Here is a 27,211-nt window from a genome sequence, read left to right on the forward strand (position 1 = left end):
GCTGCGTTTCAGAGAAAACAGATTTGTTTATTGAGCAAAGAGTACAAAGCATACACACTATATAGGTGAGGGCACACAGGTCACAGCGAAGAGTCAATGGGCATCTAATAGAAAAAGAAAAAAACCCAACAGGGTAAATATAAAACAGTAAAGCCGGTTGCACACGATGCAGATTCCATACGCGGGTTCCCGCAGCGGAATCTGGCTGTGACCGCGGCTGGCAACTCTGCGTGCGTTCTCCTTCTGCACCACGGATGACTCTTGCTGTCGGTCATGCGCAGTACAGATTTTAAAATATGTTTTTCCCATGACGACGCTAGATGATGACAAGGTAACCTGCAGCTCACCCGCAATGTCAACTGTGGGTCGGACGGCCTCCAATGGAGCCCGTATGCAGCAAAATAAAGCATGTTGCAATTCTTGCTCCACTGGCATAAATTGCAATTCATTTCTACGAGTGTGAAGGAAAAAGCGATTTTTATATGCCTTTCAATGCATGCCATTTGCCGCGGATCCTCATGTGGATGCCGACCGCAGATTCCGCAATTCAAATCTGCCCGTGTGAGAGCGGCTTAAGGGTGCTGTCACATGGGAAGATCTGTCGGGCAACAGCTTGTCCCAGCGATAATCGTTCCTGTTCTTTAACACAGGAATGAGAATCACTGACTGAATGGAGACAGAGCAGTCGGGGATCGTTTCCGCCCGCCTAAATACACAGTAAGCAGGCAGTCCTTCAGCAGTTGACGATTGTCTGTTTGCACTGAACGCTACAGTCAGTTTTCTGCATGCAGAAATTGAATGACGAATGGAAAGTGAAGAACTTCTCATTCGTTCTTCAGCCGTGGGAATGCATTTATACTGAACGTTTATTGTTCAGATTCTTGCTGGATTGCGGGAATCCGAATGATCGTTCCGTGTAAAAGCAGCTTTAGGGAAAGAGGGGGGGTCACTCCCAAAGCCTCATTTACATGGGACGATTAGAGTGTAAATCACTTGTTTAATTAAGGGGTTTGCACGATAACTGTGCAGAGTAAAAGGCATGAAGTGAAAGACCGATCAGTGATATATTGCTGATCGGATCTTTCACGCAGGCCATAAAATAAATCAATAGTTGGTCTGACGGTGCATTGCTCAGTTTCAACAGGTAGTCGTTCCTCTATGCACCACAGCCTGTTTACTATGAATGGAGGCGGACAGGTCAGAACAATCTCTGGCTCACTCAGTCTCCATTCACAGAGTGATAATTGTTCCTGTGCTTTCACACAGGAGCGATCATCACTGGGACAGCTGTTGGTTGCTTCAGTGCCACATAGTCATCCCGTATAAAAAGGTGCTTACCAGTAACAGTAGATAAGTTAATAAGTTTGGGAATTACAAGGGAAGAAAATAGTATCCATTGGGTTAGATCTACTTAGTCCCTGGGGAGGCAGAAAGTAATAAAAGGGGGAGAGAGGAGTTTATAGGGACAAGGAAGGAGAAAAAGAGGCTATTAATTAACGCAAGTCTGTCCATTAGGAACGTTTTGCAGAGTCCAACCAGCATCAGAATCTTTCCATTTAAGTAAAATCATTAGCTTTGTAGTAGTTAATAGCATGGTGAGAAGGCTCACATGAGAAGGGCACAGCTGTGGAGTTGGCTTCCACAAGAGGACTAATTCTGGGGTCAATGTAATAGTCAAACAAATTTTGTTGATTCGCTCATTGACTCTAGTCCAGAAAGGTCTGATCAAAGGGCCGTCCCACCAAAGAAGCAGTGATTTACCTTTATGCTCCTTATATCTTCAGTCCTTGTTGAATGACACTAAATTTAAATTGAAAAAAGGTAGACGGGTGTTCTGAACTACCTTGTAAGAAGTTTATATAAGTTTTCTTGGATTCGCACACATTTAGTGAGTTACGAAGAACCATATCCACATCTTCTTTAAGAAAAAGGGATCTGTAGAACATAGAGAGAAGTGTCTGCTAGGCAGCTCCCCCACTCTGGCTTCTCCCCACGCAGCTAAATTAGTTCTTGTGAGTCACTTTTTTCTTAAACTATAAGAGAAATTTATAAAAGCATTTCCTGCCAGATTTTGGCATTAAAAAAAAAGACAAACGTTTGAGCAAGCCTTACTTGAGCAAAAATTTTGACTGCTATACTGGTCTAAGGCAATTCCCTGAAAAAGGGGGCATTATCGTACTCATGTGAAAGCACAGGAGCCATATTTGTTAGCAAGACTGTCAGGCACTTAGGCACGTGACAGCTGAGCCATGTAAAAGGGCCCTAAAGCAGAGCATTCACCTATAGTCAATGAGTTCAAATAGGGGTAGTTGTACACGGTTTAACCCCTTATGAACTGACAATATACATGTAGTCCAGGGGAGGTTACAGTGTAAAAGCATCATGTATACAAGACAGAGGTACTGTAAAGTCATCTTGTAAACATTTCAGTATGACAGAGGTTAAAATTACTTTTTCGGACCATAAACTGATACACAGACTGCAAAGGCTATTGGAACACTTAATTCTACTCCATTGGTGACAACACTGAACTATGTATAATAAATAACTATACAAGGGGTCATCCAATTAGATAAAGTCTAAAAACTATTGCAGAGTCCCAAGTTCAGATCAGCATCAGTACTAAAGTTTCCAAGTCACGCAGACTTTATAGTAAAGTAAAATGTGTCTGTGACAGCGCCTCTTTATAAAAAACAGCCAAAATGTATCATCAGAAATGTTACATAAACACAACAGAAGATCAAGTATGGGAAGCCATGAGCTCAGACAACCACTGCACTTCACAATGAGGGGCCTGCAGATGTATAAAGCACCCGGACGGCCTTGTCAACATTCAGATCTCAGTTACTGCAAGTTTCTGAGCAGCGACTAAAAGGGTTTGAGGTGATTTCTAACTTAGGTCCAACCCTTATGGATGCTGCAGCTGTTATCTCCTGCTACATCTCTATGACTTGGAGCTGACTTTTTGGTAGGTCTGGCTTTAAGAACGCACCTTGCAATATGCAATCTTTGAACAATCTGTACTGGATATACACATTACAGAGCCACAGTAATATGTGGAAAGGTAACGGTTTGTAATTTGCACATCAGGCATTCGATGTTGACTGATGCGCAACGGTTGACTGCTCAAGTTGTAATGCTTTTGTAGCACTCAAAATGTCCTTCGGAAGACTTTCTCTAGCCTGTTGCATCCGTCTTCTTGCTCTCTGAAAAGCATCTACAAAAGATGAATATTGCATTAATATAAATGGAAATATAGATATAGTTTCTAGATATACACCAAAAACTCTGTGTCACTTTAAGAGTTACTGGAGCTTCAGCAATAACATCACAGTAAGCCCAGGTCTACATGGTGACTTGTGGCTGTGAAAAAGGTCTAGCGGACACATTTTGATACTGAGATCTTTGGCAGTGCAACCTGTGTCGCAGTCCAAGTCACAATGTAGCTCTAGAATAAAAGGCCTTTTACACAGCTGCATGATCAGGTGAGAATGTTTGCTGATCGTCCATACAAACTTTCCTATAGACATTCTTCCCCAATCATTGGGCTGTGTAAAAAGCCCTTTATTCTAGGGCTATACGGCGACTTTGACCGTAACACAGATTGAGCAGCCAAAGATTGCAGTATTGACCTCTGATATTGCAAATTAATGGTAGTCAATAATGTTGCGTTGCAGTTCGCAAATTACCAGGACCCGACGACTGCAAGAAATTCAAAATTGCTGGATTTCTTGCAATTGCTGGGTTGCAGCAAGTTGCAAGCAGCAACACCACCTCATTGACTACTATTAGCTTGTGATGTTGCAGGGCTATACTGCGATCTTAGGCTGCACAATCTGTGTCATTGCCAAAGTTGCCATGGAGGCCTTTTACACAGTCCTACGATTGGGCAAGGATGTTTGTGGAAACATTCATTTGCTTGATTGTGTTGCCAACAATGCTGACATTATATTGGGGATGGTTTGTCCCCAATGCAGACTGCGTTGTCCTGTGTAAAGGCCATTTAAACGAGCGCCGATCTCATTGAACGTTGCTCATTCATGGCTTGCGTTCAGCTGCCTTAAAAAGGACCTTAAAGGGGTTGTCCCGCTCCGAAACGGGTTTTTTTTTTTTTTTTAACCCCCCCCCCCGTTCGGCGCGAGACAACCCCGATGCAGGGGTTAAAAAAACAAACCGCTCAGCGCTTACCTGAATCCCGGCGGTCTGGCGTCTTCATACTTACCTGCTGAAGATGGCCGCCGGGGTCTGCTTCCTCCGTGGACCGCAGCTCTTCTGTGCGGTCCATTGCCGATTCCAGCCTCCTGATTGGCTGGAATCGGCACGTGACGGGGCGGAGCTACACGGAGCCGGCATTCTGCACGAGCGGCTCCATTGAAGAGAGCAGAAGACCCGGACTGCGCAAGCGCGGCTAATTTGGCCATCAGAGGGCGAAAATTAGTCGGCTCCATGGGAACGAGGACGCTAGCAACGGAGCAGGTAAGTAAAAAACTTTTTATAACTTCTGTATGGCTCATAATTAATGCACAATGTACATTACAAAGTGCATTATTATGGCCATACAGAAGTGTATGGACCCACTTGCTGCCGCGGGACAACCCCTTTAAGATCTCATGCAGAAATGCCCAAATTCTTCACCAACTGCAAATGCAAAATGTGATATCATTTTTATTATATACTTGTTCCATCAGCAGCTCCACATCTTCTGGACACAACTGAGGAACTTTTTATAACCAGGTCCTGAATAGGTCCGTAATTGGAGAAAGTAACGAATCACTGATCTCTTCTATAGAAAACCCTTTGAACTGAAATAGCATACTTTCAGAAATGACCTTTATAAAGGAGTAGTGATATATGATTGGCTATGAGGCAGGTGTAATCATAGTAGTCAAGCTTTAGTGGTACTGGAGCAGAAGTATTGACACAGGAAGAATAAAGCAATAGTGGTGGCAATGAACAGTAGTGACATTACATCAGTAGCTGTGATGCAAGAGCACTGACTTAATAAGGCAGAGCTTACATTGTAATGTACTAGTAATACTGTCAGCTCAGGACTCTCTAAGACCCCAGCTCCTGCATATACAATCTGCTCTCTGTAAATCAGTACGGACATACCCCTTTCTTGGCCATGAGTTAGAGGGGATCCTAAAGGGAAGACAAGTATAATTTGAAGCTTCCTACTTAGTTTAGGAATCCATTCCCAGTCTGTGCTAAAAATAAAACCATTAAAAACCTGCACCAAAATACAAACTGTGAATTAAGCCTAAGAAGATTAGTGCTGACGTCACTGCTGATCTCCTATAAGTAACTCCACTGGCTAGGCAGGAGAGAATCTTGTTCATTAAGGACTGCCCTAAGGAAAAAAAAGTGTAATATCTGGAACGAACATTTTTTGAAGTATATGTCAATACTTTAAACTGAGCCAAAAACCAAGAGTCTTTAAGAAATGTTACATTTTCTCAGTATAAACTGCAATATAATAAGTAACCACTAGGTGGTTCTCTGCAACACAGGAAGCAAGAAACACGTACCAAGGACATTGAGTATAGAGCTTTGCTGGCTGGAGCCTCCCAGACGATCCAATACACTCTGCATTCTTTTCCTCAGAGAGCTCCTGTCAAGGAAGGATCTACAGAGCAACACGTACTTTAATGGAGATAAGATACAGCTCAGAGATTCAGCGAATTACAAGTCAGTCAGAAAAAGTGTGCCGAGAAACACAGCCTACACTTTAGTAAATAACGGAGTACTTTAAAAGTTCTAGAAAGTGTTTCTCAACTCCAGTCATGAAGAACGCTCAGGCAATTTAATTAGTGTCAATGTCAGTCAGTGATTGGCACAAGAGCTCTCTCTACGCAGAAACCTCAAACGACCTGATGGGTGCGCCTGAGGACTGGAGCTGGTAAAAATAGTTGGGTTTTTTTTAAATACATTGCAAAAAGCAGCAAAAATCTGATTAAAGTGGTTTTAAGGGACTAAACTACTGATGACCCAACCTCAGGACAGGTCATCAATAGTTAACTGGTGGGAGTCCACTGCTCAGGATCCATACCGATCAGCCTATTGAAGTGACAGCAGTGCCCTGGTTAAAACTGTGGCGGCTTCAGTCCATTCCAAGCACATTGCCATACTATATATAACAGCGGTGTATGGTGTAGCAGTTCTATCCCATTCACTTGAATGTGAATGAACTGCTCTCAGGCCATGCGACCGATGAACGGGAGATCACATCTCCGAGAATAGGCTGCAGCACTCATGCGAGTGGACCCCCGCCAAACTACTATTGATCCTGAGGTTAGGTCATTAATATTTCAGTCCCTGCAAACCCCTTTAAGCTAGCTTTCTGAAGTGTCACTTACAAATGGACTACTTGAGCCATAACTTCAATGTTTCCCCAACTGGGAAAAAAGTCTTGGCAGACCTTTTATCAAGTGGAAGAAGGGAAATCGTGGAGATAGGATAGCCAAGAGAAGGGAAGTTCTTTAATGACAAGTAGAGATGAGCGAGCGTACTCGGATAAGCACTACTCGCTCGAGTAATTGGCTTTATCCGAGTATCGCTGTGCTCGGGTCTGAAGATTCGGGTGCCGGCACAGAGCGGGGAGCTGCAGGGGAGAGCGGGGAGGAACGGAGGTAAGATCTTTCTCTCCTTCTCTCCCGCCCGCTCTCCCCTGCTCCCCGCTGCGACTCACCTGTCAGCCGCAGCGGCACCCGAATCTTTAGCCCTGAGCACAGCGATACTCGGATAAAGCAAATTACTCGAGCGAGTTGTGCTTATCCGAGTACGCTCGCTCATCTCTAATGACAACCCATTTTGGTGCTGCAATGATGACTTCCTTGTGCCCTTTACAATAAGTGATGGACAGACACTGGTTATTGTAAATGGCCTAAAGAAGGCGCCATTTCAGCACCAAAACACATTGCCATTAAAGCATTAAAGGATTTCCCTTTCTATTGCCTGATCTTGGCTCTCCTGTCCCAGTGCTGCATGATCTCCCTTCTTTTGCCAGTTGATAGTGGTTGTATGGAGGTCCCTGCCATTCTGTCCTGTCTCTTCACAGTGTTATGCACAAACACCCAAGCTACCATTATTATTTTTTTTCTCCATGACCCCTTCTCCACTATGAAGCGCTATTTATTTTCTCTAATTTCTATAAAAGACTTTGTGACCAGTGCAAAAAAAATGAATTAATTGCTATGATTTTACAAGTCATGGGCAGCATAATGAAGCCCTAACGCAGTTAGGATTTTTAGTTTTTAACATAGACCTGCATGCGTACAGTAGTATGCTGTGGTCCATAATTTGTCATATGAGCCAGAAATGCTGAATTTCTAGGGATATAATTCCATCAAAAGTCCAAGCCCTTTAAGAGAAAACAACAGTTGCTGAATGGTTTGGAGGTGGCAGTAGTGGTTGCCAAAAGCATACCAACCAAAGTGTTCTGTCTATAGCTACAAAGCACTGACATCATTGCTGCCCGTCTGATCTGGCACCTGCCCGCTCTCGTTAAGGTTTTGGGGTGCCCTCTTTTGTGCCGCTTTCCCTTACGTGATATACTACTGGTAAAAGATTTTGCTTTGCTCGTTGAATCTTCACCCTCCTGACATGAGACTCATCACCAATTAAATCGATCATGGGATTCACCTTCTGCAGAGCAGTAACAAAGCTCATATACTTCTTAGCCATTCTCCATGTAGAAAACAGATTGGCCACAACACTAAACCATTGACAGGTGAAGGGAATAGTATTGACTGTCTCAGGATAATGGCGCCTGTGGGAGAGATCAGGCAGCAAGTGAACAGTCTGTTCTTGAAGCCGATGTGTCGGAAACAGGAAAAAGGGGCAAGTTTCAGAATCTGAGCAAGTTTGTGATGACTAGACAACTGGGCGAGAGAATCTCCTAAATAGCAGGTTTCATGGGGTTTTTCCAAGTACCTTCCAAAAGTGGTTCAAGAAAGAACACGCAGTGAACTGGTAAATGTCAGGCTCCCTGATGCAAGTGAAGGCTAGCCAGTCTGCTACGATCTCTGAAAACAGCTGTGGCACAAATTGCTGAAAAAAAGATAAATGTTGGCTATTCTAGAAAGGTGTTAGACACACAGGGCATTGCAGCTTGCTGCATGCAGGGCTGTGTTGCTGCAGACCCCTATCCACATCGAAAAGTGCCTACAATGGGCAGATGAGCATCAGAACTGGACCAAGGCCTACGGGAAGACAACAACCTGGTCAGATGAATCACATTTTACAACAAACGGATGGCTTGGTGCATATGTGTCAGTTACCTGGGGTCACAAACCTGGCAGGACGTACAGGGTTCCTTTTTGCTGGTTTAGGGTTAGCACGGGCAGTGTGAAGGTATGAAGTCTAACAGACCCCCTGGACTTCACCCAAAGCAATACAGACTTAGCTTCTAGCATCCTGAGATTGTAGCACTCTAATTGCTCCATTACCGTAGCTGGTTGGGGGATAGACAATTAATAGTTTGAACAAGCTGTGCCGAAAATCACAATTCACCTGATAGTCAAATGATGCTAAAGTCAGGGTCACAAGCTCCGGTAAAAGAGTGCTGGAGTGAGGATGGGACTTATTGTGGCCCTTGTTGGTGATCAGAACAAGGTTTATATAAGCAGTCCTATTAGAATAGGTGTAATGTGCCATCAGAAGGTATTCAAAATTCGAGTTACTACAACATGCCATCCACTAGAAGGAGCTATGGCATGTAGAACTGTGTGCTGGACACTAGAGGGTGCTCAAGTGTGCAGTGTGGCACATCGGCCACAGAAGGGAGCTCTAGTATGTAGTAAAAGCTGCAGGCATTGATCACATACCAGCTGAACTGCTCAACGCAGTGTCAGTCAAGATCTGAACCAACCCAGGTCAAAAGATCTGGAGCTCCAAATCGTGACCCAAAGACTGGACAAGATCTGTCTTCGTCGTGCTTTCAAAAAGAAAGGTGATGCTCAACAATGTTTCAGTTACCGCACAATCACCCTCATACCTCACGCGAGAAATTCTTCTAAAGAGCATACAAAAACACATTGCGACAATTGTTGAACGGGAACTGCTGGATGTTCAAGCTGGCTTTCGCAAAGGACGCGGCACCAGAGACCAAATCGCGAACCTGCGCTGGATTACGGAGAAGACCCGGGAGTATCAAAAGGACATGTACATGTGTCATCGACTACAGCAAAGCATTAGATTGTATCGAGCATGACAAGCTTTGGAAGTGTCTGAAGCAAATGGGCGTCCCAGAACATACTGAACAGCTGATAAGGTCGCTTTATGACAACTAAGCAGCAACAGTCAGGACAGCTTATGGAAACACGGATTGGTTTGGAATAGAGAAAGGCGTACGGCGGGGCTACATTCTATCACCGGTCCTTTCCAATCTGTACGCAGAAATGATCAGTAGGTGATGCAACTTGGCCGAATTCAAAATCAGAGTCAAAATCGGCAGCAGAAATGTCAACAACCTCCAATACGCTGATGCCACCTCCCTGCTTGAGCAAAGCGAGAGGGACCTGAAATACCTTATCCAATGAGTACAAAAGGAAAGCGAACGCATGGGACTGTACCTCAACAGCAAGAAAACGAAAGTCATGACCACAGTAGGCAACGGTACAGTGAACATAAGGATCAACAACAAGGAGGTCGAGTCGGTCCAGGATTTCATCTTCCTTGGATCCAAAAAACAATTGCAGCAGGCAATCTGGACCCGAGATCAAGAGACGGATTACACTTGGTAGGATTGTAATGCAAGGAATGGAAAAGATCTGGAAAAGCAAGGATATTAGCTTTGCAACAAAAACCAGACTGGTCAATGCAATCGTCTTTCCCATAACGACATATGATTGTGAAAGTTGGATGCTCAGGAAAACTGACAGAAGGAAAATTGATGCGTTTGAACTCTAGTGCTGGAGGAGAATGCTACGGATACCTTGGGCAGCCATGACAATGAACAAGGTAGTGTTAGATCGCGTCAGACCGCAAATATCACTAGAGGGCAAAATCATCAAATAGCGACTCCCTTTTTTGGCCACGTGATGCACGGTAACTCACTGGAAACAGTACTGATGCTCGGCAAGGTCAGTGGGAAGAGAAGATCAGGACGACAAAGAACAAGATACAATCAAGGCCACCACCAACATGGCATTCGCGGAACTGAAAGAAGCAGTGAAAGACAGAAATGCGGAGAACGTTGACCCATAAAGTGACCGAAGGTCGGATGCGACTGAACGGATAATCATCATAAGCAGCGCGTAGTATCATACAACATCCACCACAGGAAGCCCAGTCATTGTTAACAGTTGAAAGATGACATTTGACAGAACAAAGTAAGTACAGTTGATGGAAGTGCTGGACACAGTAGTTGCTTGGCACTGTTATACGGTGTAAGAGATGACAGCAGAATGCTCAATGGCAAGAAGGTATGCCGCCAGATACAGTGTGATGCTCTGGACGATGCTCTGCTGGGAAACCTTGGGTCCTGGCATTTACGTGGATGTTACTCTGACATGTACCACCTACCTAAACACTGCTGCAGACCAACTACATCCCTTCATGGCAGCGGTATTCCCTAATGGCAGTGGCCCCTTTCAGCTGGATAATGCACCCTGCCACAGTGCAAAAATTTTTCGGCAATTGTTTGAGGAACATAAACAGTTCAAGCGAAGAAATTTTAGTACCGTGTTACCCAGTAGAGCACAGTATGATGGTTCTCAGTAGGAGAAGCCAAGTAGTCCTGTAGATAATGGCTGTTAGCCATTAAAAAGTATCATACCTACAAGATTACTTGGTTTCTCTTAGGCCCAATGTCCACAGGCGGATTTGATTTGCAGAATCCACGCGGGGCACCTGCACGAAAGTCGCAATTTAAGCCGCCCATAGAGAAGCATGGGCGTCTGCACCTGAATTAAAGCATGTGGACTTCCTTTGTGGATCTTTGGGTGCGGAAAACAAATTGCAACAGACTTCATTTTACCACAGATTCCACGCAGATGGCTTCCATTGAAGTCAGTGGACGCAGTCCGATCCGTGGCCCTTTCGCAGCCCACACTGTGAATGGTCCACGGATTCCGCAGAAAAGCGGGAGTTTAAAAAAACCAAAACTATATTTCGCATGTGTGCCGGCCGGCACTTCTGCAGTACAGAAAAAAGAAGACCTGGAAAAGTACGTGCGGTCGCCAGCCGCAGGCAGGGTTGGATTCCGCTGCGGGCTCCTGCATGTGGAATCCGACCCGCCCGGGGACATGAGGCCTTACTGAGAACAATTTACACAAAAAGTTCAAGGTGATGACTCTGCCTTCAAATTCCCCAGATCTCAGTTCGACTAATCTGTGGGATGTGCTAGAAAGACAAGCCCAATTCCTAGAAACTTACTATCTTACAGAACTTAAAGGAGCTGCTGCTAACATCTTGGTACCAGATTCTACAGGGAAACCTTCAGAGGTCTTGAGGAGCCCATACCTCAGAGGGTCAGAGCTGTTTTAGCAGCATGAGGACGACCTATACAAAATCACGCAGATGATTTTAAGTTCTAACCGCTCGGTGCATAGTAAGGGAAGAGAATGTGGTCTTCCAGACAAAATCTGTCCAAGTCTTAAGAAAATCATAGACATGAGATAAATGTCATTTCTACGTTTCTTTTCCTGATTTTTGGCAACTAAATTGCTCAAGTAGTCATGCTCATTAAAAGAAGCAACCAACAAAATAGGTGAAATACTGATTGACTAGGTTGGATTTTATTCATTTGGTATTTGGCCATAACCTGACCTTCATAGGATGAACAAACATCCCATAAAAGGCTGATTGGATATTCTAACATTTTTTTTCTAGATTTCAAAAATTCTGTACACAAACAGTTAAAGTGTACACATTCTTACAAAAGGATAAAAGAAAAAAAAAAGAAAAATCAAGGCCTTCTACAATCAAATAGGATAAGAACCAAGAATGTCTCTCCAGTGAAGGCTGTAAATGTTTGATTGTTTGTCTAAGTTTACCTATGGCCAAAAGTACTGTAATCTCGTCTCTGACGGCACGATGAAATCTTATGTCTATGGCCGGTATTACATGGTCTTCAAACACTACACACAAAACTCATTTGACTTCTATACATTACATTTTCTCATACCGTGACTGATGTATAGAGTGGAAACGAAATGACACTCTGCCCGTTGTCTCCGTCCTGAAACCAAAGCGACTTAGGCGTTCCCCCTATGCAACACAAGACAATTTAGTCATTATCCATTGCTGTAATGGTGGTTTTTACAATCTTCCTGGGGATTCCCCTTTCATACTTCATTCGGGGAGCAAAAAAGGGGAACCCCAACGGGCAAACGGTTCTGTCTCGGGGTCTGAGCACTTTCCGCCCAGCTTCCGGATGGATTTTCAGCTAAATTCGTAACAGAACTTCCAACCAGAGATTCCAACACATATGTGAAAAGGCGCTAAGATACGGTTTGTGTTGGTGATAAGGCAGATATTTTATGCCTGAACACACAGTCATCAATTGAGGTACGACAATAGTGAGGTGCAGTGGATTCTACTAAGGATCCTTTTACACTGGAGGATTCTCTGCCAGTACTCCCTATGCCCCAACAATCATTAGTACATACAGTTCCATTCTCATGGGCAGCACATCTCTGTTTATGCAGGTAATGTGCTGCTGACAACACATGATTTTTAGTGGCACATAGAAGATGAAATCGCCTGCCAACCGAGTACTTGCTCCTTTGTCGGCTGATCCCTGGCACCTTTACATGGAGGAATTATCAGGTGGACCAACATTTGTGTACGATTGTTGATCCTTTGAAAAAGGCCGTAAATCCTCACTTTCAGTACAAAATCAGTTTATACGCAGATCACATTCTCATCTTTATCCTCAAAAAGATCATTTCTTTCTGGGTCAGAAGTGCAGCTAATTCTATGCAATATATAGGCAAGAGGCAGCATACTTAAAGCATCCTGAACTTTTCACAATAAGCAGTCACGTGTGTACATGAGGAATAACGCTTTCTGCCCATTATATGACTTGTACCCTGCGTTTTCCTCTTCTGAAGCGTATATACAGATTGTCAGAAGTGGTGGGAGGAGTCTTAACTGCTGTACTGTGTTCTATATACTGTGCACAGAGAAATGCAGAGTCTGCACTTTGTCTGTAATATACACATAGACTGTTCTACATATCATGTAGAACCTTGTAAAGCAGTACTGGGGTGCAGAGATTATGAGAAACAGCAGTAAACAACTTACCATTAGCTCTAACAGCATGTCTGTGTGAGTCTCTGCTTCTGTCCTTTCTCCCCCTCCCCTCTGCTCTCATAGACTTCAGTAAGCAGGTTGACTCATCCCCCTCCTACACTTCCTGTTTTGTCATTGTGCCATCTCAAGTAACAAAGATATCACTTGACAACGGGCAATGCCCAGCAAGTTAGGAGGAAAGGAGAGCCCTAGTGGCCAATACTTAACAAGGATTTTTCAGCACAAAATCTTAATTTCATAAAGTAAATTGCACTTTTGCTAATCACCACATGTGCTTATATGGTAGCCAAAATTGTTTGAAAAGTTAATGACCATTTAAACAAGGTATTTCACCTGGAAGGTACCAGGTATCCTGACATAAGTCAAGTCCTCCAGTTCAGGGGAACCACCTATGAAAAACCGTCTGAGCTCAGATACTGTTCCTTGTTCCACGGGTCGCCATGTCTGCGCTGTGATGTTGTGCATTCCTGTTCATGGTGTAAAATAATGAACGTTGGTAAGGTACAATGGAGAATTAAACTCAGTAAAAGTAATGTATGAGTTAAGTTCACAATAGACAGTTAGACTAAAGCTGCTGAAAATAGATGGTTTCAACCATAACGAATGTTCTGCACGTGAAATTAAATATACGATCATTTCAGCCAAAAGATGTCACTCTGTCATCAGCTAGAAAGTGGACCGTTGAACGACTAATGGCAAACATGGACTATAATGCATAAGGCTATGTGTGTAACACAATTATTCATAAGACGATCATTCGCTCAACACTTTTTAAACCATCAACTTACTTCTACCTACTGTGTATGGCCTCATTAACTGCAGTATCAACGAAGATGAACCAACACCGGTGAATTACACCATACAACGGAGAACAGTGACTTAATTGGCCATTACAATAAATGTCCACTCATGCAGCCTCCAAAAAACAAGCAAAGCTGATAGGAAACAAAGTCGTAAAGCACTTTTCTAGCGCCAATGATGCATCGTTCTAGTGATTGGTGGTGGTCACCTTTGTTGGACCCCCACACGTTGCACATTGATGACATATTAGCGATCGGTCATCAATGTTTGCACTGAGACGACTCCTCACTAGCAAAATGCCCATTAATCTGCAGCATTGTTAAAGAGAACCTGTCAGTGTGACAAACTGATAAAATTAGAGTAGAGTATCAATCTGATGGCTTTATAGAGCTGTACTAGTGAGTCTACTAAACAGTGTCCACCGGTCCCCAAGAAAGTCTGGCCGATTGGCACTTAGAGACTAACTGCGTTGGCTAAATCCTAAACATGACATATCCAGAAGGTCTGTTTTCTGGCAACTCTCTGTACATACCCTAATATGAACATAGAACAAAGTGAACATGGCTTCATTTGCTCCGATTCCTTACCGGGGGTTTGTGGAAGCACAACTGATCCATATCCTTCTACACGATATCTCTGCCAAAAGTCCAGGGAAAGGACCTCGAAATACAACACTGGCCATTGTAGGACATCTGAAATAAACAAGTAAAACAAGCACATGTACTACATTCTCTGAGCACAGAACAGTTCCAGGTTTTGTACCTCCAACCTACCTTCAGACTCCACGTCTTCTGACAGAAACATCTCAAAACTGAAAGGATAGCAGAAATATGCTACAGTCTCCTAGAGGATGGGAGAATGGTAAGGTTATCTGCAATGATCCAGGAAATTTATCCCACATGGACATTTATGAGAAAGCCAGACGAAGGCCCCAGGAATTGCTGCTATTTAGGTCGTTGTTGACAATGACAAGGTTTCTAATCTTCTACGTAAAACTAAATTGAATATCTTGATGTAAAGGCAACAATCCAATTTATAACCACCTAATTTTTTGGATGGGACACATCAAATTCTTCAAGCAAAGCATCTTAAAAACCTTTTGCATCAATGTAACGTCTGCCATGAACCATGAATGTATGGCGGTGGGGTTAAAGTATAACTTTTCAGGGATTCTGTCAGAAGCTTCACCAATGCAAAAGTGCGGAGAGATCTATGTTGGGGCCAGAAAACAGGGAGTGATCATACCTCTACTAAGGTTATTAGTGGCTGCATGAGCGATACCTTCAACTTTTCACCCCTTCCTTCCCTATGACGTAAGGGTACGTCATGGGAGCTGGGTACTTCCCACAAAATGACATACCCTTACGTCATAGGGATAGAGCGAGATCATGACAGATTTCACGATATCCCGCAGTGGTAGCCGGCTGTCAGTCATAGCCGGCCTTCCACTGCAGCAGCGGGGAGCATCGGAGATGCGCCGCCCGCTATTAACCCTTTCCCTGCTGCGATCTATGTACATCGCGGCATGGGAAGGGTTCACAGAGGGAGCGCGTAAAAAAGTAAAAACGTTATGGCTTTTGAAAAATGGAGATGAAAATCTGCCAAAAATCGTTGCGTCCTTAAGCCCAAAATAGGCCATGTCCTTAAGGGGTTAATCAGTGCTGCACGCCACCACGAGTGCTCTGCGGTTGGGACGTCTTCCTGAAGTGCTCTACTTCTGTGTTCTATCAGCTGCTCTGTAGTAAGGATTGACAATTGTGGCATCCAATGAGGAGACCACTACAGCTGTCAATGAAAGCTGTGGAGTATTGGACACAGCAGAGTGTAGCGAGGATGAAAAGTTGGATTTACCCCCTCCTTCTGCAAGTGAGGATAGTTCTACCTGAGAACATGACCCCAAGGGCCCCTCATCACTTGCAGCAATCACATTGAGGAGGATGTCACAACTACATTGGGCCCCATCAGCTTTTGGTTCAAAATGTTTTAATGAGCATTTTTAATAAACAAATATACATTAACAAAATGAAGAAGGGTTAACAGAGAGGGGGTGAGGAGGGGTTGGGAAGGGGCGGTGAAAAAAGGAGGGGGGGGGGAGGAGGGTAGTCGTGAACTATATTCAGTACATTGAGTTCGATGGCAATATGTGGGTAGGACAGTACGAGCATCTTCTGGGTCGGCTTCCAAAGTCCGGTAGTTCAACCTTTTAGCTGTTTCCCACATATCACCAACCGGGCCCCATCAGCTTTTGAGCGGATGTGCCTGTCCACCTCTCCTCTCAGATACAAGATTTGTCTGCTGTATGGGATTCTATTGATTACCTGTCTCCCTACCCCTTTTTGCAATGCATGTAATAATACAGCCAGAGCTTCGATTCTTCAAGCTGGTCGAAATGTTTTGAGCTTACACATAAGTCGCCGATAGAAACTTTAAACAAGGTCTTATGTGCTTTTGTGGCTTTCAGTTATAGAGTACCCGCAATTTTACATAAATGGTATCCGGCAGTCCTGGATAGCTGCTGGCGGGGTTGTTCCTGGATATGGAGATTTTGGACTCTGCTCCTCAGAATGACATCTATTACAATCTCTGATACACCTGAAACATTACTTCTTACCTGTAAGTCTCCCACAAGAGATCTTTAGCTCAGTATCTTAGGTGTCCAAAAACATACCCTGGCAATGGAAAGAGCAGACACCCCACCCCACCGTCCCCATGTTAGAGCAGTGGTTCACTGTAGTGTCTTTCCTACACAGAATGGAAAATGAATATAAAAAATTGGATTTACCTCCAATGTGGCCACTAACAGCCTAAACAGAGGTGAGATGACTCCCTGCTACCCTGCCTTTACATAGAGAAGGTAGCAGTTTTGCCCATGCTAAAGAGACAATTGCCCTCACAGCTTGCCTAACAATATATATTTAATTTATTGACTCAGTAAGGATTTAGTTCAGCCACCTATTTCTCAATTTTAAAGTGTCTTTGTCTGTTTTGAGCGCATATATGTCAATTAAAGGTTTGAGGGCAGTTGGTCCAAGATTTCTTGTCCTTTCATAAAGTTTGTCCAAAGAAAAAAAACTCGTCCAGGCGAACGATTCGTCCAATCTCAATTTGTCCTATATATCACTATGCCCAACATAGATTTTATCCACTTAGCATTGGAAACTCAAAAGTGATTCCGAGCCACTTGTTGTAACCCCTTAGTGACCAGGCCTGTTTGCGCCTTAATGACCAGGCCAAATTTTAGAAATCTGACACGTGTCAATTTAACACAGAATAACTCTGCAAACTCTGACATTGTTTTTGCCACATATTTGTGCTTCATTTAGGTGGTATAATTATTATGACGACTGCTGCAGAATCCTCCATTCAATGCTCTGGCTTGTGATAGGAACTCTGGTTCTGGGACACCCCAGGTGTATTAAAACTATGGATTGGACAAAATGTCCTGAAACCCAGTAAAAGTATATCATTTCATATCTTTCTCTTTTGGGAGGGTATAACCATCTGGCTATATTTTTTGCCTTTGGCAATTTTTTGAAAATTATGTTCACTTAGAGAAGGCAGTGGTTTTGCCAACAGAATCCCTTTAAGTACAGCAATACAGAATACAAAGCTATAGGGGACAGCGGAGAGCAGATACCTACCCTTTCATGAGTTTTAGATCTACAGCTCTGAGTAACTCCTGAAAGTTCCTGGAAAGCAGGACTTGACCAGTCTGCAAAAACATAAATAAATAATTAGCAGCTTCATCAAAATATAATTTTACATGTTATATTTTTTTTTGTTTAAGGGCAAAGCTTCCAGTGTAACCTTGACATGCAAGTCCTAGTCTACAAGTAAGAGATTATGCAATGCTACTGGATAAGTCAGTCATTAACTGACTGCTTGGGATCTAGGACCATTTGATTAGTGCTTGGGATCTATGGCCATACAGATTAGTACGGCAGCGATGCCACTAACTGCTGCAGCCCCAGCAAGCTCATGATCATCGAGGGTAGGGTAACCCTAGGAGATGCTCAATATTAGCAGACTCAGATGAGATGTACACAAGGGCAGGTACAAACAACACTTCCCTGCAGACAGGCAGATTGCTACATGGAAGAGTATTGCACAAGTGCAAGATACTGATGAACAAGCACTAACGTACTTATCACATATTTGGAGGGGGAGGGGCAGGGTAGCATAATACTTGCATATAGATAAGGCATACAAAGGGTGCCAAGTGCCACAAATATGTGTAATGAACCATGCAAGCTTAGGGTCCGTTTACACCAAATGATTTATCGTTTCAACAAGTGAACCGTGTCTCTAAAGACAGCATCAAAATCCGCAACATTCTGCCGTTCCACATGTAGATTTACCCCAGCCAAAATGAGAAATACCTAAGTGGAGAAATGAGTTTCCGCAAGTTTCTGTGTTCGGAAGTGACATGTCGCTTCTTTATGCAGAAACACACCTCACCATGTCGGAATTTTGCATGCGGATTTTGGCCATTGAAAGGGCTAAATCCATGTGCGAATCCACATCAAAATCCATAGCAGAAAGCTGAGTATTTTCACACTTTTTTTTTTTTGGGGCAGAATTCACTGCAGAAAATTCTACCGCAATTCTACCATCTGAACGTACCCTTACTGGAGAAATCAGAAATAGAAAAAAAATAACGCCAATTTTCTATTGATTTTACGGACGGCACAATATGAATGGATACAAAGGAAATAAATAAGTGCAAAAAAAAAAAAATATATATATATATATAATACAAAAAAGAAACAAAGAAATCACCTCTAGCACAAACTACACAGACAGATGTCCCATAAACTATCCAAAACTCTACATACTCTGTATAGACATGACCGTACCAGAAAGTAGGACATAACAAATATTTTAATGGCTATTAAAATTTTTTTTTTTTTTTTTTTTAAAGTTAAAAAAATTACCTTTTTTATATAATTTCCCCAAATTCAAATGAGAGAAGCCTGCATTTACTAAAAAAAAAAACAGAACTATACCTGGTTGTTAACAGGGTAAAATTACCTTGTCTTGAACTGGTTAAAGGGGATGTCAGAGTAAAAAAAAGTTTTTGTTTTTTTTTAAAATGGCTGGAAAGGTTATGAGATAACAAAAGAATTGATCCTTACCTCTCGGAGCGGAGGGGCTCCAGTGAATCTCTCGCTGTCAGCACTGGCCGGAAGTTAGGCGAGTGCTGCAGCCTAAAGGAGGCTGCTACGTCACCATCTGTTCTCCTGGCATCAGTGTTCAACATCCTGGGCGCCATGATGCCAGGAGTTTGGAATGGCTGCAGTGGTCACCCATCAGACGATAAACCATTAAAGGGGTTTTGTCATTAAAGAAAAAAATAAAAATCAATGCTTACCTTTTCCTCCCAGGCAGTCTTCTTACAGCATCTTCTTCTGGCCCCTCCAGTCCCCTGGGTCACCTCACCGCAAGCCGGCCAGATCCTCTTTTTCCTGTGACATTACATACATTCTTGTCATCCTGCTTCCTGCAGGCCAACGTACTCTACATCACTAGTGACGTAGCTTACACTGCATAGCAGGGAATGCTGAATCCTATACCAGGCTATTGCTGGGACTGCGCATGCACGCTGTCTCGCGACAATAATATATGAACACTCGCGGTGAAACATTGCACATGTGCAGACTCGGCAATAGCCCGGCATAGGCTTCGGCATGCTCTGCTAGGCAGTGAGTATTCCGTCACTAATAACCGGTACACTGACCTGCAGGAAGGAGACTGCTGAGAATGGATGTAATGTCACAGGAAGAAAAGGATTCGGCCGGCTGGAGGTGACCTGGGGGACCAGAGGAACCAGGAGAAGATCAGAGAGGATAAGATGTGGTAATAAGACTGCCTGAGGAGGAATAGGCAAGTGTTGATTTTTTATTTTATTTTTTGCAATGCCAGAACCCCTTTAATTAGCATGCAGCGCGGGAAGCGCTTAGAATCCTCAATCAGCACATAGAAGCCACCGACTGAGGAAATAAAGGTACCATTTTAATTTAGCATGTAGTGCCACATATTACTGTCTATACAGTTTATGGTGCTAACAAACACCGGATAGGCTTCCTTTAACCAAAGCAGATGGCAACTACAAAGAGTGTCCTGATGTATCAGTGCATTAGTCAGACAGGCCACTGACTTCAATGTGAAGCTTTATCTCCCCTTTAGAGGTGCTGCAGGATGACTGATCACTTGCCGCCTCAGATCTCCCACAGATTACAGCGGATGACTGATTTTCCACAGTTTGTGATATAGCATCATGTATGCTCTCAGAAGCCATTGACCTAAAGGCACTAAGTAACCCTAACCCTCATCATCATGTAAGGGCTGCGTCATTAAGATATGAAAAATACAGGTTATCAGGTTATGTTATGAACCCATCTATTACATATGTTTGAGGAAACCGATCTTAAGGCCCTTTTACACACACACACACACACACACACACACACACACACACACACACACACACACACACACGATTATCGCTCAAAAGCCATCCTTTGAGCGATAATCGTTGCGTGTAAATGTGCCCATCTTTCACTTTTCTGCCGAACGATTTTATGTTCATCATAAAATACATCATTTGGCAGAAGAGCTGATAGCAGGGACTTCAAACGCTGTGTTCTCCGCAGGGAGTGCTGATAACATTGTCTCAGCTGTCAGCCCCGCGGAAGAACAAAGGAAATGTAATCAGAGAACATTCCACCAGCTGTTCTCTGAATATAGCTCCCAGCAGCTTACACACATTAATAAGTTACTAATTGGCATTAGTACCAATTAGTAGTTTATGCAAAATGATCGCTCAAAAGCCATCTTTTGAGCATTCATCTTTGAGTGTAAAAGGGCCTTTAGAGTTAGTGGCTTTTACATGCATTAAGAATCATCTGCTGCTGTACTACATCTCATCTCTTTGTTACCCATAGAAACACTAGAATGCATAGGTCCCATGAGGACAGACAATCAGAAATCATGAAAAACAAACTTCATTCTATTCAGATACGTACGTTTTGGGAGTTCCATGAAGAAATGGACATAGAGATTATCATATTCATATTCATGTGCGGACACTGGAGTAAGAGATGAAATTAGGAATGGGATAAATTGCTAAAATTCATTTATCTAAATATAAAATACACTAAGTGGACCGTTTATTATGATCATATGATTAATAAGTAATCCTGTTGGTCCACTTTTTGCCCATACTCTGTAATATATGTCATTGTACTGTACATCAGGAGGCTGAAATGTAACTTGGTCCCTGATTTAGATCATCTGTTATATGTACAGTTACCTGTACAAGTCTAATAGCCTTCTGCTCAGCCCCAGCATCCAATAGCGGTTTCCTACTGCAACTTGCTGTGCTCATTCCCCAATTTCTGTATTATGCACCACCCTCTGAAAACTCTAACATCTGCTGCTCTGGAACAATTCACAAGTGCAGCCTTTTTTATTATGCTCAGGCATGACCTGCAAGTGCAATTATCTACATATAAAGTGTGCAATATTGTAATAACTACAGACTATTACCTACCTTCATGGGACACAACGGAATGCCTTAGTTTGAAATCATCTTCAGAGAGACTATGCTGATGCCCAATAGGAGACGTCAACACAGTCTCTTCTATGGAGCAGGCGGGCAGAGGTTGGGGTATAATTCACAAATCTCTCCCCACCCACTCAACCAACACTGCCAACAGCAGATGAGGAGCAGCGGGACACAGAAATTGACCCATTCGGAACCTCTGTTGCTGAATTCCGCTAAGAAACATGATGATAGCGCAGCATTCTACACTATTTCCCACTGTACAATGCCGGAAGTCCGTTGGAAACCATGAAGACCCCATTATAGAATATGGCATCCATTCCATCATAGGATGGTTTGGTTCGGGGACTGGGTTCCGTTTTCCTGATCCATAATGGAGCAGGAAAGCAGACCCCTAAAGCGCTGATGTGAACAAGCCCCAAGACTAGTTGGTTTTTTCCAAGATGCTGGAATTCTACTTTACCCACTAGGTCTAGTACTAATGACTGGTGGTTGCTGAATGATGCCACGTCTAACTTCTTAGAATTTCCAATGTTTTGATGTCCTCAAATCTCCATGATAACCACTGTACTGGTGATAAACTAGAATAATAAACTGCTTACTATGTACAAAGTAAAATAAATAACAATACTGTAAACTATTAGTAAAATCACTCACCGATCTCCCCATTGATAAAAACTCGCAAAGCACCATTGGGTGGCTTAAAAAAGAACAAAAAATGATGTTACACATTTAACGACTCAAATTCTAGAGGGTGGTCCATGGAAAAGTAGCCCAGCACCGTACCCTTATGAAAGAGGTGTACAAGAAAACCTGTCTTTCTTGCCAATAGCAACCAATCACAGTGCAGCTTTAATTTTACCTCAGCAGTATAAGAAACGAAAGCTGCGCTGTGATTGGCTGTTATGGGCAACAAAGACAGATTTTCTTTTAGCCAGCTTTCATAGGAGTGCGGTGCCGCGCTACTTTCCCATGACCCATCCTGTACTATTGTAATGTTTCAACAAATATTTGGATATATATATTATACAGAGATGAATTGGATATCTGAAGTGGCAAAATACGTATTCTTTATGGAGTGGTCTCCGGCATTTAGAGAGGGAGAGCTGAATGTAGATAAGAGTGCAGTGTAAATGACAGCACTGCTGTAGTCTAGTGTTGATCATAGGACTATGGCAAGCAATGTACAAGTATATATTTAAAGGGGTTGTCCGAGACAGTTTTTTTCCAAAGGGGTCCCCCAATGTGTAAACATAATAAAGAGCTCATACTTGCCTCGCCCCGCTTGATCCTTGCCGGCAGCTCCAGGTCTCTGCTGTGTTGTTTCTTTATTGGCTGTTGTCAGCCTGGGACATCCCATAAACCTGCCATTGCAGCCAACGATTGAGCTCAACAATGACCACTGTGCTCTGTGATTGGCTGCAGCCCAAAAAAGGCTATATAAGCAGGGAAACCGGAGTCGCTGTCAAGGAGTGAGCAAGGAGAGGCAAATAGGAGCTCTTTATTATGTTTACAAAAGGGGGGACCCTTTTGGGGGTGGGTGGGGGGATGGAACACTTATTTCAGTCCCACTTGACCCGGGCATCTGCCTGTTGGGAATTTTGGATGAGGAGCACTGGCAATTTCATGACCGGATATTTCTTATTAGGGTTCTGTTCCTGGCTCGCAAGGTGATAGCTCTGAGGTGGAGGGATAGATGCCCCCCAACGCTATCAAAGTGGCAGAACATTGTTAACTCCACCCCGCCATATGAAAAGATAGTCTATAAAAATAGAAAGTGTCCGGGGAAGTTCAACAGGGTGCGGAGAAGGTGGTGCAGCATGGCAGACAACTCCCAGCCAGGATCTGCTTCAAGGTCTACTGAATGGGGCTGCATCTAGATATGCCCAGTAAAATGGGTGCCAATTGCCAGACCCTACTGTTATAGGAATCTAATATACCTGCGTACTGTACTTGTGTATCAAGTGTGGACAATGTGCCTATGTAATCTCCCCCTAATGTGAAGTATTTATGGTGTATGCAAAAGTTCTTATTCATTTGTATACTGTATGGTATATTTATTGTTCAATAAAATGAGTAAAAAAAAAAAAAAAAAAAAAAGAAAAACAGCTAAATTTGTTAATGTCTTATTACATATTTTTACCTTTTGGGAGTCCTTTTTATTAAACCATTGTTGCACTTTCAGATGAGTTTTCAGAATACGCTGCTACGTGTGTGTACACGAGGAATAACACTATTTCTGGCCATTACATGATTTGTATCCTGCATTTATAACCAGTTTTTACCATCTGCAGGCTCTTTATCTAATTCTCAGTTCTCTCTGTGCTGATGGGAGAAGCCTGTAACCAGTACTTTAGAGGGATTTACATGCATAAAAATGTCATTTTACGTAAAGGGATTTGCATTTTTGCTAGTTCTCATAAGCACAAGTTGCCTCAAAGTACAGTGACCATTTAAACTTTATTCACAAGGAACAGGACAATCTAGTGAACAACAAGGCTACCCTGTTTACACCCAGAAGCAGCTAAAACTGTTACATGTTAAAACAATAGACATAGGATAACTTACCATCTCAAAATCTGAGCCCACCAGGTTGCTGAGGTATTCTTTATGCCTACTATATAGCTGTAAAATAAAATCACACACCAGGAAAGTAATGGAGAAAACAAGCTGATCTTCAGGCACTACTCAAAAGGTTTCTGCGTAAGAGAAGGGCAAGCAAAATATATATATGTGAACTACAAGTGTTCTGAAAGGATGAATGGGAGAATTCTAAAACAAGCACAAGAACAGTGCTGGAGGTTGTGTTTTCTGCCACAAGGGGTGTTACTAAGTATTAGGCTTCATGTCCACGGGCGGATCAGATGCCACAAATGCGCAGTGGATTTTTATTTTTTTAAACTCCTGCTTTTCCGTGAAATTTGCAGCCCATCCACAATTCAATTGCGGACGGGCCGCAGATCATATGGCTTCCATTGACTTCAATGGAAGCCGTCTGTGCGGAAACAGCACTGAAATGGAGTATGCTGCGATTTGTTATCCGGACCAAAAAGGTCTGCAAAACAAATCTGCATGCTTTATTTCATGTGCGGACGCCCATGCTTCCTTGTGGGTGGTTTAATTTGCGGATCTTCCATGCGGACTCCGCAAATCAGGTCCGCCGGTGGCCATTGGGCCTTAACTGAGAGAATGCTTAAGCCTTTGCACATGTCAAATCTTTTTCCTCCCCCCACAACAAACAGTAGTGATTAGTTCACAATTTTCAGTAATCTTTAAAGGGTACCTATCATTTCATAAAACTGTTCACATATCAGAAGGTTTGATCAGTGGGAGTCTGGGAGCTAAGACCTCCAAAGTGTGCTGAAATCAATGGCGCAGCTGTCAACTATGTCCCTTCGGCTACAATTGGCTAGGAAGTGAGAAAAGAGGTATAGAGGCTCAAACCTTTTCCAAGGAGAGCTGATCAAAGTAAAAAGGGGCATAACTCTCAGGTGAGCTCTTCTACCACATGTTTCATCGATTAATGGGGGTCTCAGAACCCAATGCTCCACCGATTAAAACTTAACAACACCTGTCAAAAGTTTGAATAAATCAGTTTTACTATAATAATAGGGATTGATTAATGACTTCTAGAGACCCAAGTAAACCCAAGAACGGTGCAACCCGAATACCACATGTGAATGGAGCAACAATGCACATACATGACCAATGCTCCATTCGCTTGGAGGAAGATTGATGCGCATTGCTATTTTCTGGCTATGAAGACAACAGTAGATTTGTGATAGTCGAGTAGAAGTATATTTAGAAAGGTGGAGTCCCCAGAATGGCAAGTAATGCTTTAGTCAGTCCAGATGCACAGAGATAGTGGCATTGGTTTTCTTAAGACACTCACATCTTTGTAGAGAATCTCTTCTCGCTCCTGCTCTTCTTGTTGGACCGACTCGGAGACATGCTGCAGGGTGTAACTCCATAGCTCACGCTTGTGACTCTCCACCTCCAGCCTAAAACACAAGCAAAGGGCAATTAGTAGGTGTAGCTGAGGCCGACTATTCTACATATAGACAACAGGACAATGATTTAGGGGTTCTATACATTCTATATGATGAATTAGTAAGATAGGGTGCCTGTAATAAAGTTTCACCATATAAAAATTATATTTATTGCGCCTTTAAAAATGCGCACATTTTGTGTTCTATTTAATATTGTTTCTTTTTGCCCTTTTATTACCTGTATGGACCTTTAGTGCCTGTGACATCAGGTTTTAGAGTGATGACTCCATTAGTGTCTACACGTATAGTACAAAGAACATGCTCATTCTCCTTCAAACCCAATCTGTAAAGTGAAGACAAATACAGATGATAGTAAAGAAGTCAATATGTTGATACTTCCAAATTAAATGCAGAAAATGAAAATGATAAACATTTCATTAAACATGTACACAAACCCCTCTTGCCTGGAAAAAGCCCCAGAAACAGGACTGAAATCTTGCATATGGGTGGAACCCCCCCCCCCCCCCACTAAACTGTATATACTTGAGACTGCAGCATATATTATATACACAATTTTAACGGTACGTCAACTCACTTTCCACTAGGTCCCAAGTCTGCCATGATGTACATGGTCTGCACAGGAGTATTAATGATGTGATTATTCTTTATAAACTCCTCTGATGGCTTCCATGTAATAAGACGATTGCGGATCCCAATTCCATCCCTTTAAAACAAAATGGTCCAGACATGGTTTACTTTATATTACAGAGAAATTGTAATTTAGAATAAAGGGGGTCAATATTGTAACCAAGCGTACTCCTTCATGGCAGCGGTATAACCCTACTAGCAGAGGCCTCTTTCTGCAGGATATTCCTTCCTGCCACGCTGCAAAAAAAATAGTTCAGGAATATGGCAAGGGGAGGGACTTGTTATTTGTATAGCGCCAACTTATTTCATAGGGCTTTCAAATAATTTATTTATTACCCCCAGCAAGCAGGGGACTGATTTTACCGACCTCAGAGGGATAGAAGACTTGAGTTGGATACCTGAACCAGGCGGGGATTGAACCCACAACCTTCAGGTCGTGAGTGGGAGCTTAGGACTGCATTCTGCTGCCACATGAGGCAAGGAGTTCAAGGTGATGACTTGGGCTCCAAATACCCCAGATCTCAATCTGATCGAGCATCTGCAGAATGTGTGGAATAAATAAGACCTATCCGTGCAGACCCCAACTTACAACTTCCTTTTATCCTCTAAACCAATACGAACCATAGATGGGTGATAAAAAGACAAATCTCACGATACCTCTTCTCAGTGCTCCCATGTCCCAGAAATCATTGTTATTCTACAGCGCATGCTCTTTGGACATAACAAGCAAACCGATGAGCAATACACTCTGAGACTGCTCCGAGCTCACCCCTAATTCCACCCAAACCCAGCCCCTTGCTTTAACCCTCCCTTTTTCCCCGTTTTTGGTTTCTCCTCCGCACTCTCAAAAAGTCTTATTTTTCCATCAACATAGCTGTCTGAGGGCTTGGTTTTGCGGGATGAGTTTTATTTTTCAATGGTACTATGTAATGTACCATATAATGTACAGAAA

General features: G+C 42.9%; 1 protein-coding gene across 1 annotated transcript in view; it reads right to left on the reverse strand.

Moving 5' to 3' along the window:
* Window positions 1-2,385: 2,385 nt before the first annotated feature.
* The window catches only part of MKS1 (MKS transition zone complex subunit 1), a 35,448-nt gene continuing 10,622 nt past the window's right edge, over window positions 2,386-27,211 (reverse strand). Inside the window, exons 6-18 of the mRNA XM_066599723.1 lie at window positions 26,207-26,335; window positions 25,850-25,954; window positions 25,515-25,623; window positions 24,191-24,247; window positions 22,280-22,322; window positions 21,084-21,146; window positions 17,700-17,770; window positions 14,832-14,901; window positions 14,646-14,750; window positions 13,591-13,724; window positions 12,128-12,210; window positions 5,529-5,626; window positions 2,386-3,217 (exon numbers count right to left, since the gene is read on the reverse strand). Coding sequence (XP_066455820.1) covers window positions 3,087-3,217; window positions 5,529-5,626; window positions 12,128-12,210; window positions 13,591-13,724; window positions 14,646-14,750; window positions 14,832-14,901; window positions 17,700-17,770; window positions 21,084-21,146; window positions 22,280-22,322; window positions 24,191-24,247; window positions 25,515-25,623; window positions 25,850-25,954; window positions 26,207-26,335 — 1,198 coding nt within the window. The 3' untranslated portion in view covers window positions 2,386-3,086. The remainder of the gene's footprint in view (window positions 3,218-5,528; window positions 5,627-12,127; window positions 12,211-13,590; window positions 13,725-14,645; window positions 14,751-14,831; window positions 14,902-17,699; window positions 17,771-21,083; window positions 21,147-22,279; window positions 22,323-24,190; window positions 24,248-25,514; window positions 25,624-25,849; window positions 25,955-26,206; window positions 26,336-27,211) is intronic.

This window comes from Eleutherodactylus coqui, chromosome 4 (assembly GCF_035609145.1).
Source record: "Eleutherodactylus coqui strain aEleCoq1 chromosome 4, aEleCoq1.hap1, whole genome shotgun sequence".
In the NCBI taxonomy this organism is placed as follows: domain Eukaryota; kingdom Metazoa; phylum Chordata; class Amphibia; order Anura; family Eleutherodactylidae; genus Eleutherodactylus; species Eleutherodactylus coqui.